Source organism: Ostrinia furnacalis, unplaced genomic scaffold (genome assembly GCF_004193835.3).
Source record: "Ostrinia furnacalis isolate ACB-3 unplaced genomic scaffold, ASM419383v2 OfSCF3961, whole genome shotgun sequence".
Lineage (NCBI taxonomy): Eukaryota > Metazoa > Arthropoda > Insecta > Lepidoptera > Crambidae > Ostrinia > Ostrinia furnacalis.
Window position 1 is genome coordinate 494142 of NW_021134200.1, and position 13629 is coordinate 507770.

A 13629-nucleotide genomic window follows, 5' to 3' on the forward strand; every position below is an offset into this window, starting at 1 on the left:
TTAGACGTCTTTATGATAAGTTATTATGCTTCAAATTTTGGCGATGAAGAATTCCTTATTGGGTAAATGATAAATGGTGATCTAAAAAAATTATGACGTCTAAGATTTTAAGTTGCATATTTCCTAAAAGTAGGTAAGTAAGTATTATAAAATGTTATCAGTAGATCAGTAGGTAAGTTAAGCGACACACTAACTAGGTCATTAATTAATTAATATCTTATAATATTAACTATGGTTATTTTACAAATGTATAGTTTATGAAAACATTCTCACATAAGTATCTACATCTGGTAACTTTACCTTAATCTAAATCTATTTAAACTAATTAAATATACTCCAAAACGCCGGAAAGTGGACTGGCAAATAGGTAGTAGGTAGGTATCTGTAGAATAAATGTTTAATTCATCCTAAACCGTACTCTAAATCCCAGAGCCGGTGGAACCGGTCTTTACGTCAGATGTCCGGTCCCTGATCCCCTCCCGATCCCCGGATGTACGGATTCTCTCAATATACTACAAACATCTGAAAAAAGTCCAAAAGTAAAGGCAATCAGTATCACAATGTATGGCCTGTTACTAGATTCGCATAGTGCTGTTAATACCTCCTGAAAAATTTATTTTTTTTTTCAAAAAATTTTTATCCATATAAAAAAATTATGTTTACAATTTATTTTTATAGCGTTTATAGATATTTTCAAATTAAGAGCAAAATATTTTTTATAATAAAAAATTGTTTTAGAATTTGAGAAATCTGTTTGCTTGGCTTAAATTTCAATGTACACAACCACAACACATACAGACAGTATATTATAATACACACGGATAAACGGTCTGTCTGTTATGTTTTCTACTAAGTTACTAATTTATTTTTCTATATATATTTTAGGTAAGTACCTAATTGATATTCTGTCGGCGACCGTACACTAACTAATAAATACCCTAGTTTTGAAAATACTCATCTTATAACACGTCGTATCCCAATATTCCCAATTGCTACGTAATTAAAATTATTTTGATTACCATTCTGTAATGTTGACGATACCTTTGTAACACAATTAGAATGTTCAAGTATTCCGAAACTCGAATCGCATACTTCCAAGACAGCTGGCACTTCTGTTTTATTTATATTCATTGGTTCGCTAAAGTTATTAAACTTCGCACCCAGACAATGGGTTCGGCAAGAAACCAATTCTAAGTTTCAATTTTGGTAAATGAAAACGTAATTAATTCTGATTCAGACCTTTCCGGCTGTGGGTGGATGTGTAATTGTGTTTTTGCACAGATTTATTGACTGTGTGTGTATTTTACGGTGATTTCAAATGATAATAGGGGCACAGCTCGTGGAACTGATGGCCGTTGGGGCAGAAAAAGTTCTCCAGTGGCGATCACGAAAAGGAAATCATAGCTTAGGCTGGTTTTAGAGTCAAGCTGACGCACGCTGACCTTCAGCGCTGACAGACGAAATGTATGAAGCGTCGGCGCCGAGCGATCAGCGTCACTCAGGAACGTTTCCATACATTGATTTGTCAGCGCCGACGATCAGCGAGCGGTCAGCGCGATTCTAAAACCCGCCTTAGACTCTATAGTCTACCAGCACTCAGTGGATCAACGACCAAGTGAAGTTTGCAAGCAGTACAGGACCGGCCGTTATGAAAATTCTTGGGGAAGCCTGACAAACTGTCAATTTGAAGAGAAATATTTTACACTTGAGAACAAGACTAACTCTAACCCCTGCAATTGCCTGGCTGGCAATGCTGGAATGGATTATGTAGCATTAGTTAGAACTTAGAATCAGCAATGAATGAAACTTGTAGTGTAAAAAAATGTGTATAAAACGTGTAGCTTTGTTTTAAGTACAGTTTGTGCAGTGGGAACTGGGCACCGTGCCTTTTTTAACTTCATGTCCATGAGAATTTTTGGAGAAATGCAACCATTGTTAGGTAATTAAGCTTTCCAAAAACATAAATATATAATTATAGAGAAGGTTCTATAATATTAAAAGGAGGAAATTTTCGTGATAGGTGTGGCGATTTTTAATAAGTAACTACTTAACACTTAACTATCGTTGCTTTAAAATCAATAATAAGTTTAGTTAGCCAACAAGTGACATGAAAATTCATTACATCATAGGTTCCTGTAACAGTTTTAACAACTTACACATTATTATGTCAATTCATTGTCAATGACAACTACTTATACCCAATTCAAGATCATTGATCAATCGATCCAGGATGATTTGGCATAATTCATTCATTGATATAAAATGAGAAAAGTACCTACACTTTATTTAACATTACCGTATTTCAAAACCTAATCCCTTGAAACGAAAAAAAGATTCTAACCAATTCATTCACAAGCGAGCAAGCTGTAAAACTTATTATAAGTTAACAAGGCAATTACGATTCAATATTCAAACTATATTCATTCACATTCACTCCAACCCAAAAAGTAAAAAAAGTGAGTTGTATCAACTCTGTACGTATACGGCTGCCTTTCTCGCCCGCCCAGCACTATCACTTCCTGTTACTATAAAAATGTTTGTGCATTCTTGCAGTTATCATTGCACTGAGGGACGTCGCACAACTAAGCATAGACAACATGAGGACCTTTGTAAGTCGAACATTTTATTTTTTATTTAATTTTAAGGATTTACGAACAAGGATGTGAAAGTGAAAAAGGATACAACTAAAATTTTAAGAAAAATAATAAATGTAATATCTAAATATTATTTTTAATTTTGAAAAATACTAAAATTATAAAAATAACATTTTAATATGAAATAACAAATAATTAAAATATTTTAAGAAACAGAAATCATAAATGGATACAGAATAAATAAAAAAAGGGAACTATAAAATAAACTTGCAGTGAATTATTTTGATATTATTTCAATAATTAATTTAATTTAAAAATAATACTGCTAGCAGCACAGCTTTTTGCAATAAAAATACAATAATTAAGATTGTACAGTTAATAAGTTTCTAATTAACAACCAATAAACCTTATTTGGAACAGACATAAAAGGTTAAAAAACTAAATACAAAATTAGTTCAAGTCAATTTATTTGAACGCACAAAAAGTGCTTAGTATTAAAAGAAAAAAACTTCTTTAGATTAAATTCTTACCATCGACAATAGACGCCTTACGTTAACTGTAAACTTTCCTTTTGAGCGACTCAAGGAATTTTCAAATAAACTCTGGAAATATTAGTAAAGTAAAAGCAATTTGCGAAGCACTAAGCACTTTATATTTTACAACGAAAGTGAATTATGTTTTTCTTTTTTGCTTAAAACTTTTGTGTGAATTGAAGATATTAGGTTTTTAAACTAATAAAGATTTTGATAAGAATCACAGTACATTGTATAAGTGGCATAGATTTATAATATCTTACATTTTATTAGCATCAAGTCGCAAAAATGGTGTAAATCAAATTTAAGAAAAATCCCACATTATGATAGTCTTTGTTACTTATATTTTAATTTTGAACATTGAATTAATCACGAAGACATTATCAGATTACAAATGCTAAACCGCGAATTTAATTTAAACTGTAATTAGTGATAATGACGTGACTTAACCGCTGACAATAGGAGATGTTATCAAACAATAGTTTTGTTATGATTGTGATCAGTGTAAAAGCATCGCTAACCTCGTGATGGCATTGTTTGCAGCTCTGTTTTATTACTGAAATGAAGAGTATTATACAAAAATTTCGAGCGTGCAATTAGCGGATATAAACCTGAAAGTTATATTACAATTTGCATATTATTATTATAATCCTATTATTTTTATAGTTACGATCAAAAAGCTCACGTTACAAAAACAGTGCATAAAAACTTGTCACGTAAAAAACTACACTCATCAATTTATCATGTCGACAAATCCACAAAAAACGGATTGACATCCTATATCATTCGTCACAACACAACAGAATGCGTTGTCATAGCAACAGATTCGCGGAAAAAACAGAACAAGTCGACTGAAAAAACTTCTCATGCGTGATTAATAATACAGCGATCAATAGCTTGTTTAATCGCCCGGCTTCGGTTGTTTAATCTTGCGTTAGGCATTAGGCTTAACTGTTTGCGGACTATCAGGTTTATCGGATCCGCTTGACAGAAATGCGACATCTGATTTAAAATTAAATGTGTGACTCTAAGAGTCACAGCCACACGAGTTGTCCATAACCAGATATATTGGTCCTATCTTGAGATGAACCAATTTACTAAAAGGTGAATGTTTGTACAAAAATTAAAAGTTTGTAATTAGGACAACGCGATGAAGTTTTGAACAAAAAGCTCAATGCATAGCCCTACGTAATTATAGTTTACTTAGGGTGAGAAAATTTAACCACTGCCTTTCTAAACGTATTGGAACAAACAAGCAAACAGTAACCTATAAACTATAAACAGTAGATCATCGATAGGATGGTATCTTTCTTACAACTCAATGACTCACAGTGGAGCTTTATTATATAACGCACCTTCAGATAGTATTATTAAGTGCTTCCTAATAACAACCGGTCACTATAACAAGACATCTAAACTTAGCTTTAAACCTTTAGATATTATTCTGTAATAGTCACCACATAGAACTCATTTTATTTAATTCTAATTTAACTTTCTTAGCGTCAGGAAGTGAAGGGATTAAGGCACCTTTTGCGACCATAGCTTTCATAACGTAGGATTTTCTTGTGCGATTTGTTGATTTGATAAATACTGATGTCCTACATAGTATTAATTGAATAACTCAATAAAAATACGGCAAACTATCTAGGTCTATAATGTTCTTTATAAAGAACTAATTTAATATGAATTCATTTCAAGTGTTAGTTTTTTAATTAAAAAAAAAGCTTTAAGGAAGTTTTATCATAGGTACTTTCACTGTGCTGTGCTCTGTTCTATGACACTCAAATAATTTAATGTCTTTAGTAGCGACTCTAAATACATCCTAATGAATGGATCAATATAAGTGATAGTTATTCAATTAGACGTATCTTTTGATCTCGTTATTCGATCAATTATTATGTCTATACTGGTTTAACCGGTACATGGAGAAGGGACACATTCACTTTTGCATCTTTTTTTGTCAATTTAGAGAGGTTAATCCGTCGTTACTTAACAAGTATAACATTTATGTAACATGCAGAAGTTTGTCTGTATCCTACTTTATATCATCCAATATAACACAGTTGTATAATTTCATAATATTAAAAAATAAAGTTGTCAAAATGTTTTTTCAATTAAACAAATAATCAGAAAATTCACATTTGACACACTATTTCACAGATAATTTCGAAAGAAATGAATAATTTTACTATTATAGTATTTCTACCACAAACCTTACATTCGTTCTAAAATTAACTCCAAATGATTCACTAAACCGCAATAACTTACACAGATTAAAGACCGGAACAAACGCAAGCTTTTATGAATTAACGTAACCGGAAATGTAACGAACTGTAAAATTATGCAAATAACTACTAAGTTACAAAAAATTAGATCTAGAGCTGTGTTAAGATGAGATTTAGTTCTTGGAAGATGAGATTATAATCCAATCTCCACGTAGACTTGCTATAATAGCCAATATTAAAATTTATAGTATTATAGAGTAATTTTCAAATCATCTTTGTAACACAATAGTTTTCAGATCAATAAAGAAAGATAGTCGTAACTCCATTGTGCAAAGTTACATCATTTTATGCAATGCATTCTTCTAAAGTAGACCGAACGTAAATGGGCTTTAGCAGAGCGTGACTCGGCCTATGGTTTTTATAAATACCTACATCTTCAAGCTTAATTTATGGTGACATTATTGAATGACGGTTTTTTTAAGACGTCTTTTTGTTGAACGAAAATAATGGGATTCAGTAACAAGGCGTAACATTTTTTACTAGAGACGTATCAAATTTCTATGCCAAATAAAGATATCTTTCGTTTCACACTCAATACCTCATCAGATGCTTACATTAGAAAGGTAAATAATACCTGTCGTAATCGCGTTTAATGACAATGATTTGTGTCACTACATACATTTGCTTTTAACTTCCCAGACGACAGTCAAAGTCAATGAAAATAATGACTCATTGTTTTAGTAATTTTTGTTATGATTAATGACACAGAAATAATTTTGGACGTAAAAGTAATATTTATTTTATAAACCAGTCCACATATTGAAAGTAATGTAATGTAAGCTATCGAAAAAACTAAAGAAAGTTTTTCTATTTCAAAAATATAATATTTATAATGCTAAATCTCTTTTTAATTCCTTAGGCCTACGTAACATATTACAGCACAAATGTTACAAACATCAAGTCTTAAATAATATCAAAACAATAAGAAAAACGTTGATTACTCATCGAACACTCGTACGCAAATTAGTATGCGACTACACTGACAGGAAACTATAAGATTACGTCATGAAGTAGTAGTTCTTAGTACGTAACAAAGCTTAAAAATCCATTGATGCTTGAGCATTACTGCATTATACCTTGCTGATATTATTAAAAGCAATAGTTTCTTTTGTGATACTGGTGAATGTGGAATATTTTTTTATAGTCGTATAGACTTTTTTATTTTAAGGTTCGATTTTTAAATAATATTCAAACATAATTTGGTATTTGATACACTATTTGCACACGAGTGATACGACACAGCATTATAGCTTGGGGTCAAAATAGCATAGTAGCTTTCAATGTGTGAAGGCATTACAAAATTACATCAACTGGAAGTTTGTAATTTTGACCATGACCACTGGATGTGACCCCATCAAATTCATTCATATTACATTAGGTTATTTGAGGTTTTTATTCTTATTCTGAGGTCTTTGAACTCATTTTGACGTTATGCTATTTTGGTTTTTGTAGTCATTTGTGGTTTATTTTGGAAAAACATTGAACTAGATGATAAAATAGGATCTCTTTACGAGGTTATACTTCTGCTAATGTACCTACCTATACTACAATTTGTAGGTAATCGATATCAAAATACACTATTAAGCACGGGTGTTTTAGTTCCAATAAGTAGGTAACTAATTTTGCATATTGTGTTCTGTGCTTATACCTATGTCTTTCTTCCCGCTGCAGTTGCGATGGAAAAGTCACAACATCGCTCGCAGAACCACTATAGGGGAGGACTAATAATGTCCAGCAGTGGGCTTCTAAAGGCTGATGATGGACTCTTAATAATAATCTGGTCTCAAAACGCAATCGGGTTCAAATATTTTATGTCTATGTTTTAGCACGACCTTATCCTCCTTTCACCCATAGACATAGACAGACATCGATCAATCCGAAATATCTTTACATCCGATTCCATTACATATTCAGCCAATCACTTACGTAAAAGCGTTTTTTCATTATTTCCCGACTCCGTTGTATCGCTTTTGTCATTTCATGCTCTGATTTCAGCTATAATGTTCATTGTGTTTATACATAATAGAAGGTATCTGAACATTTTGTAAGAGTAATCGATTGAATGTTGTGCTGGTGTAAGCAAAATTGACAGGTGGCAAATTGTGGTTGGGTATTATGCGACAACATAATTAGATTTTTTTCCAAAATCTCATTTTTGCATTTTTTTAAGATGCTACATTGTTTAGAATGTCAGACGAAACGGCGCAGATCAAATTTTTAATGATAAAAATATGACAAAATCATATATTTAAGAGAGTTAAAAAGATTAAAGTATTTCTATTTTAGATTAAAATATTAATCGACTTCTTATTGTCTCGTAATATGAAAACCCTAAAAGAATCCAAGGAGATTCAAGCTTGTCTGTGATTGGTTTAAAATTCAATATTTAAAATTAAATTCAAACAATCAGGCTTCAATAAAATTTATTCTTGATATTTGATAAAGTTACAGTCTCCGAAAAAACGAAAAAAGGACGTTGCCAAAAGATAATATTATGAATATTATAATATATCCACGGAATGATCGGGTTTTCCATGGAAAATATATCACTGGACCCTAAAATCAACAGATCTTACAATCGACTTATTCACCTCTCTTCTTTTTATTTGTTCAACTTCAGTAACGAATTGTGGTCGGACTGATGTTTGTTTTGCATTAGCAGTCACTGACTCCTAGATTCATTTGGTTTTTACAAAAAGTAGTAAGAAAATAAGTTTATTTGACATACAAAAGCTTCATCATAGGTAACAAAACAATCATAAAAAGTGAAAACGAAAATTTAAGAGAAGAAATAAAATAATAATCCAACATTAATTAAGATTAATCATATTTTAAAAGTTTTAGCTTTTTGTTGCACCGTTTCTAAGACTTAATTCTGTTGCATAAAACAAGTAATTTCATTTTGATTAAAATATAAGAAAGACTCAAGAAATAAAGAATTTCATCTCGACTAAAACTAGACTTATTTCTTTGTCTAAGTAAGAAAATCACGTTTTAAACCTGTTATTGCTCAACGCAGAGTTAGCACAAACTTAATTGATCAGAAGAATATAAAAAGGCTGACTATAAAATAAGTATTTTGAGTTGTACCACAGAATAAACTTTTTATCTAGATGTACGAATAATGTATTATTTATAAAAAAAACCTCAATCATCTTGTATTAAAAAATAATCTAAATTCGAACACATTTTTAAATGAAAACAAAATCATCAACAGAATCTCAGTTAACCAATTCGTCGTTAAACAGTTTTTACCTTTTTTTATGGGCAAAAAAAAAACGGTAATTACATTAATGAAATCATCCGATGTGTATCTTGTTTTAAAAGTTAACCGCGAATTATGTAATCGGGAAAAACCAGCTCAATCAGTGTAAAAAATAAAAAAGACGACTTTTGCTCTGAAACTGTTCGTGGAAGTGAAACGAATTCAGGTCAAAACACAAGACCTGTAATTTATTTCTTTTACTCAAATTAATCACTGGTAGGTATAATGGGGTGGTGGTTAAAGTTGGGTCATTGACTCGGAGGTTCTGGGTTCTGGGTTTGATTCCTAGATGGGATATCGAAGTGTAAAGACTGATTGTTTCTTCAATTGCTTATGGTTCCTCATAAAAATCTGTTAAAAAGAAGTGTAACCTTTTTAAAAACTTGTTTTTTTTTCACTGTTAAGATACGATATTGTTCAAGTTAAAGTTTACCTAACTTTAACTTGAACAATTGTTGAACTGTTTATTGTTTGATAGAAGATTATTCGGAATCTAAAATGTTTTAAAAAAAGTTACGAAAAGCATAAAAAGTTAAATCAATCGAAAAAAATCTTAAAAGTTCCGTAACTGCTCTCATAATCTGCACGCATTCAGACCAAATTATCTAATTGGTCTAGTTGGTCTAGACTGGTTTATTTATAGAATAACATGTTCAAGCTTAATTTAATCACCTGTCTTTATCGCGTGAACTACTTTCATTGCGTTGGCGGCTAGCAATTACTTTCTTAAGCCAAATTTGACCAGAAAATAAAGAAAAAAGCGTAGAATAACCCCTAAACTTGTATTAATAGTGAAAAAGGACAATGCCAAATGTTGCATGTGCGTCAGGAGCATACTTATTTATCCGAAATTAAAATAATTGAAAGTGTTAATTTGCGAAAAATAGTAGTCGGACTCGAAATGTGCTGTCGTCAATACTCCATTCATGAAAAGGAGAGCAATAGCATCATTTTGCTTGATGAATGCTTTGAACCAAATATTGATTTTGTTGTGATGAAAAGAGGGCAGCAGTGTTGAACCTTTTTAGTATTCATTAATCCAGTAGCTAGGCAAAAGAGTCTAGTTTAATGTGGATGGTGTGACATTCAATTATTTTTTAAAAGTGCCGTTAACCCCTTGTGGTAAGCTAAGGTGGGTTCACCACAATACTCCGGGGGCGGGGTCCTTCTAACCCGTTTCATATAAAATGTAAGATTATCTGCTTTTGTAGTTCACCGTGTGCAAATCAATTCATCTTTCTTTCTGATACTATGATAAGTGACAGTGAAGTGGACATACGGTGAATGTTGAGTGAGAGTGTGTCAATAAAGTTTGCTTTTCATATCGCAATTCAATAAAATCATTCGCGAATCTGTACAAACTTCAGCACGCTAGTTTTTGCAAAATGATATCTTGACAACTGAATAAGGAGCTAGTGCTTTTAATTTGATGTGTTGTCGACTGTATAACACTTTAGCCAAATTGGATGCCGAAAGTGAATGTTATATTATTCTAGTTTGTTTTTTCTCGGTAGCCTTTCATTTCCAATTAGTGTCCCAAATAGTGTTCTAAGACTTATTGTCTTGTTAACTAGGTCTGAACTGGCAATGATTGAAAAATTAATCGAACAAACGGGACAAATAATTTCAAAACTTTTTTTTTTCATTTCTTTTCCTTTTGGCTTTTCTAATGCCAGTCGAATTTTTCTGGAGAACAAAAGTGTAATTTAGTTTTTTACTAAAACTGTCATTACCTAGCACCTAAATGTTTTCACTGGGAGTACTTTTATACGAATGAAGAGTTTTTTAGAGCTTTTTTAGATTCTGGAGCAGGGTAAAATATCTTTTATTTGTTTACGGTAGCGTTCCGTTTAAAAAAAATCGCTTCAGAAGTTTAAACAGCTCTAAGTCTGCCTTTAGCTACAAGTTTGTAAACGTGTATTTACAAGTGGCTTTAAGACTTTCCCTTTGTCTTCATTACAAAGTCTGACAATTTAATATCTTGAGACTTTGAGTGGGTCTCAAGACTCTCAAGTCTTGTTTGTATAAGTCTACATTATATCATTTCGGTGTCGACCCTTTCCTACGACTATTATATTATGCCAGTAGACAATATCATCGATTTGATAAATTCAATTTCTGTACGTTTTGGAATCATTTATAATCTCTATAGCATTTTTATTTATGGTAAAAAAAAATATTTTTTTTACATTTTTTAATAAAAAAACGTGAGCCAAAATGGGACGTCCCACATAAATCGGGACACCTAACAACACTAGACGAAGCCAAATCTTTCAGTAATTTTTATTAGCTTTATTTTTTTGCTTTACTTTCATTTCATTACGTAAAGCGCCATCTAAATGTTAATTCGGTTTTTGAAGAACGGTCTGATGAACAACCCAATTCTGCCCGAAAATAAGGAGTGTAATTTTTTGACGAATAATAAAGTCGGGGAAATCTAGTTAATTAACTATGTTCATGGAATATTCCATTGCCATTAGCAATACGATTCCAGGAGTCAAATTAGTCTAAGTCTAGTCCAGTTCTGTGAACTTAAAATAATTAGCTAAAAACTAGAATTAGGATTACTCACCCTAAATTCTCACCTAACAAGGTTTCAGAGTTTAAAATAGTAGTACTATTACCTGACTTACTTCCCCTAAATGGGGCAGAGAGCGTCCACAACAGTCCTCCAACGCGTTCGGTCTTGAGCTTCGCGTTTGATCTCGCTCCAAGTCTTGCCGATCTTCTTCGCCTCGTTTGCCACAGTACTATTACTTAATAGTAAGATAATTAATAGATTTGTTTCTTTCCTTCCAGGTATGTTTGTTAATGGCGGTAGCCGCTTGCAGAGCTGGCTTTGAGACCAGCGGCCACGGGAATGGGGTTGGAGACGAAGAATCCGGTGGGGGCTACGACTACTCAGCCCCCCTCCAGGCCCACAACTTTGGGGGGCAAGGAGGCCACGACTTCGGGGGACAAGGAGGCCATGACTTTGGCGGACAAGGAGGCCACAGCTTCGGTGGACAAGGCGGCCACAGCTTCGGTGGACAAGGAGGCCACAGCTTCGGCGCGCAAGGTCACGACTTTGGAGGCCAAGGCGGTCACGGACAAGGTGGTCATGACTTCACCCTAGCCTTGACTCAGGGAGGTGGACAAGGTGGCCACGATTTCGGTCAAGCTTTCGGAGGACACGGGCAAGAGCAGCAGAGCTTCGGAGGCCACGAAGGCGGATTCGGAGGCCACGGTTTCGGAGGCGATTCTTACCTGCAGGCTGCCCACGATTCGGGAAACCATAACTTCGGCGGTGATGTCAGCGGTCATGGCGGTGAATCTGCCGGTCACGGTGATGAGGGCGGTCACGGAAGCGACTTCGGAGGCCAAGGAGGCCACGGCGACTTCGGAGGCCAGAGCTTCGGACACGGAGGCCAAGGATCTTTCCAGCTCCAGGACCACGGAGACGAAGGATTCGGAGCTCACGTCATCCCCGTTGGCGAGCACACTGATGTCCAGAGCCCCGTTCAGGTCCCATTGTACAAGCACGTCACCGTCCCCGTTCACAAGCCCATCCACATCAACGTGCCCAAGCCCATCTTAGTTGGAGTACCCCAGCCTTACCCCGTCAAGGTCCCCGTGAACAAGCCTGTCGCTGTCCCCGTTGAGACTGAGATCTCTATCCCCGTTGAAAAGGTTGTCCCTTACCCCGTCGTCAAGCACGTGCCTTACCCCGTTGAAAAGCACGTGCCCATCAAGGTTGAGAAGACCGTAACGGTCCACGTGCCCCAACCCTACCCCGTTAAGATCCCCGTATACAAAACCATCCACCATCATAGTGGTCATCATTAAGACCTCGATGTGTTTGGTCGTCTGCATGTCTGCGTGTGTGTTCCATTGTAAATAGCGTTGTTGATGTTGTTGTTGATTAATTTTAAGTCATTTTCAACTGTTCATGTTGTAGTTGATTTATTTATTGTTTGTTGATTTTTTTGTTGAACATAAAAGTTACCACTTGTTACCTATTTGTGTCTTTTATTCTTCTTCTTGTCGAGTCGACAAGAAACCTATACAGTGTCAGCCCAAAACTCCGCTACAATAGTGGCGTTCGCGTTGTCAGTAGCTATCATAATATCTTCCTGCGTGCAGTGCAGTTGTTTGGGCACGCAGGGCACGACATCATGTGCTTCATCGACTGGAGATAGGGAACAAAACAAAACTTCCACGTAAATTCTACCTATTATTATAATAATATTGACATTGTAAATTGACATCGTGAACATGACATCTTTAAAATTATAACATCAAATACTTCCAGTTAAAATTAAGATTTTTCAATATTTAATTTTCTGAAATTATTAACACTACGAGTAATATGCATGCCGAATTAATAAATAAATGTTTTGTAAAACACAATGTTGCTGTGCCCAAACCGGGTCTATGTTTGAGACTATACAATATATTGTTTAAGACCTTTGTACAACATAGAATGCAATAAAGAATTTGAATTTGAAAAAAAAAAAAAAAATTTTGAAACCTTTCATTAATTCAGTTATTTCACACTAAAGAAGCAAAAGTTACTCAGAAAGTGATGATCAGACTGAAGGTAAAGCTAAACGTAATAGAAACTTTGGCATTTCCTATAAATTCCTAAATAGAAGTCACTACGAATATAGATTCTATGAAAAGTTCGCTAACGTGTATTCTTCGGCGAAACTAGCTCATGTCAGACAGACATCTCAAATTCTCGACACGGAGCAAAATTAATATGTCTCAGTCTTTTGCTGTTTAGATGATGAATGTGTGTGATGTTAGGATCACAATCATAAGGCATGGAGTACATTATTACCTTTGTTTATTTCAATAATATTCTACATTTTTCTCTAATGACAGACAGTTTCAGATTTTTCAAGATTAACATAACATTTTTGCCTCGCTTTTGACGAAGCTATACATATAGGCTTATTAATCTAAGATTA

At 34.0% G+C, this 13629-nt stretch overlaps 1 protein-coding gene across 1 annotated transcript; it reads left to right on the top strand.

Annotated features, from left to right (window-relative positions):
• The first annotated feature begins 2570 nt into the window (after positions 1 to 2570).
• On the top strand, positions 2571 to 12675 carry LOC114358497 (glycine-rich protein DOT1). The gene is made up of 2 exons (XM_028312473.1): positions 2571 to 2609; positions 11477 to 12675. Exons 1-2 carry the CDS (start codon positions 2598 to 2600, stop codon positions 12500 to 12502), a joined length of 1038 nt encoding a protein of 345 aa, XP_028168274.1. The 5' UTR covers positions 2571 to 2597; the 3' UTR covers positions 12503 to 12675.
• Positions 12676 to 13629: the final 954 nt, after the last annotated feature.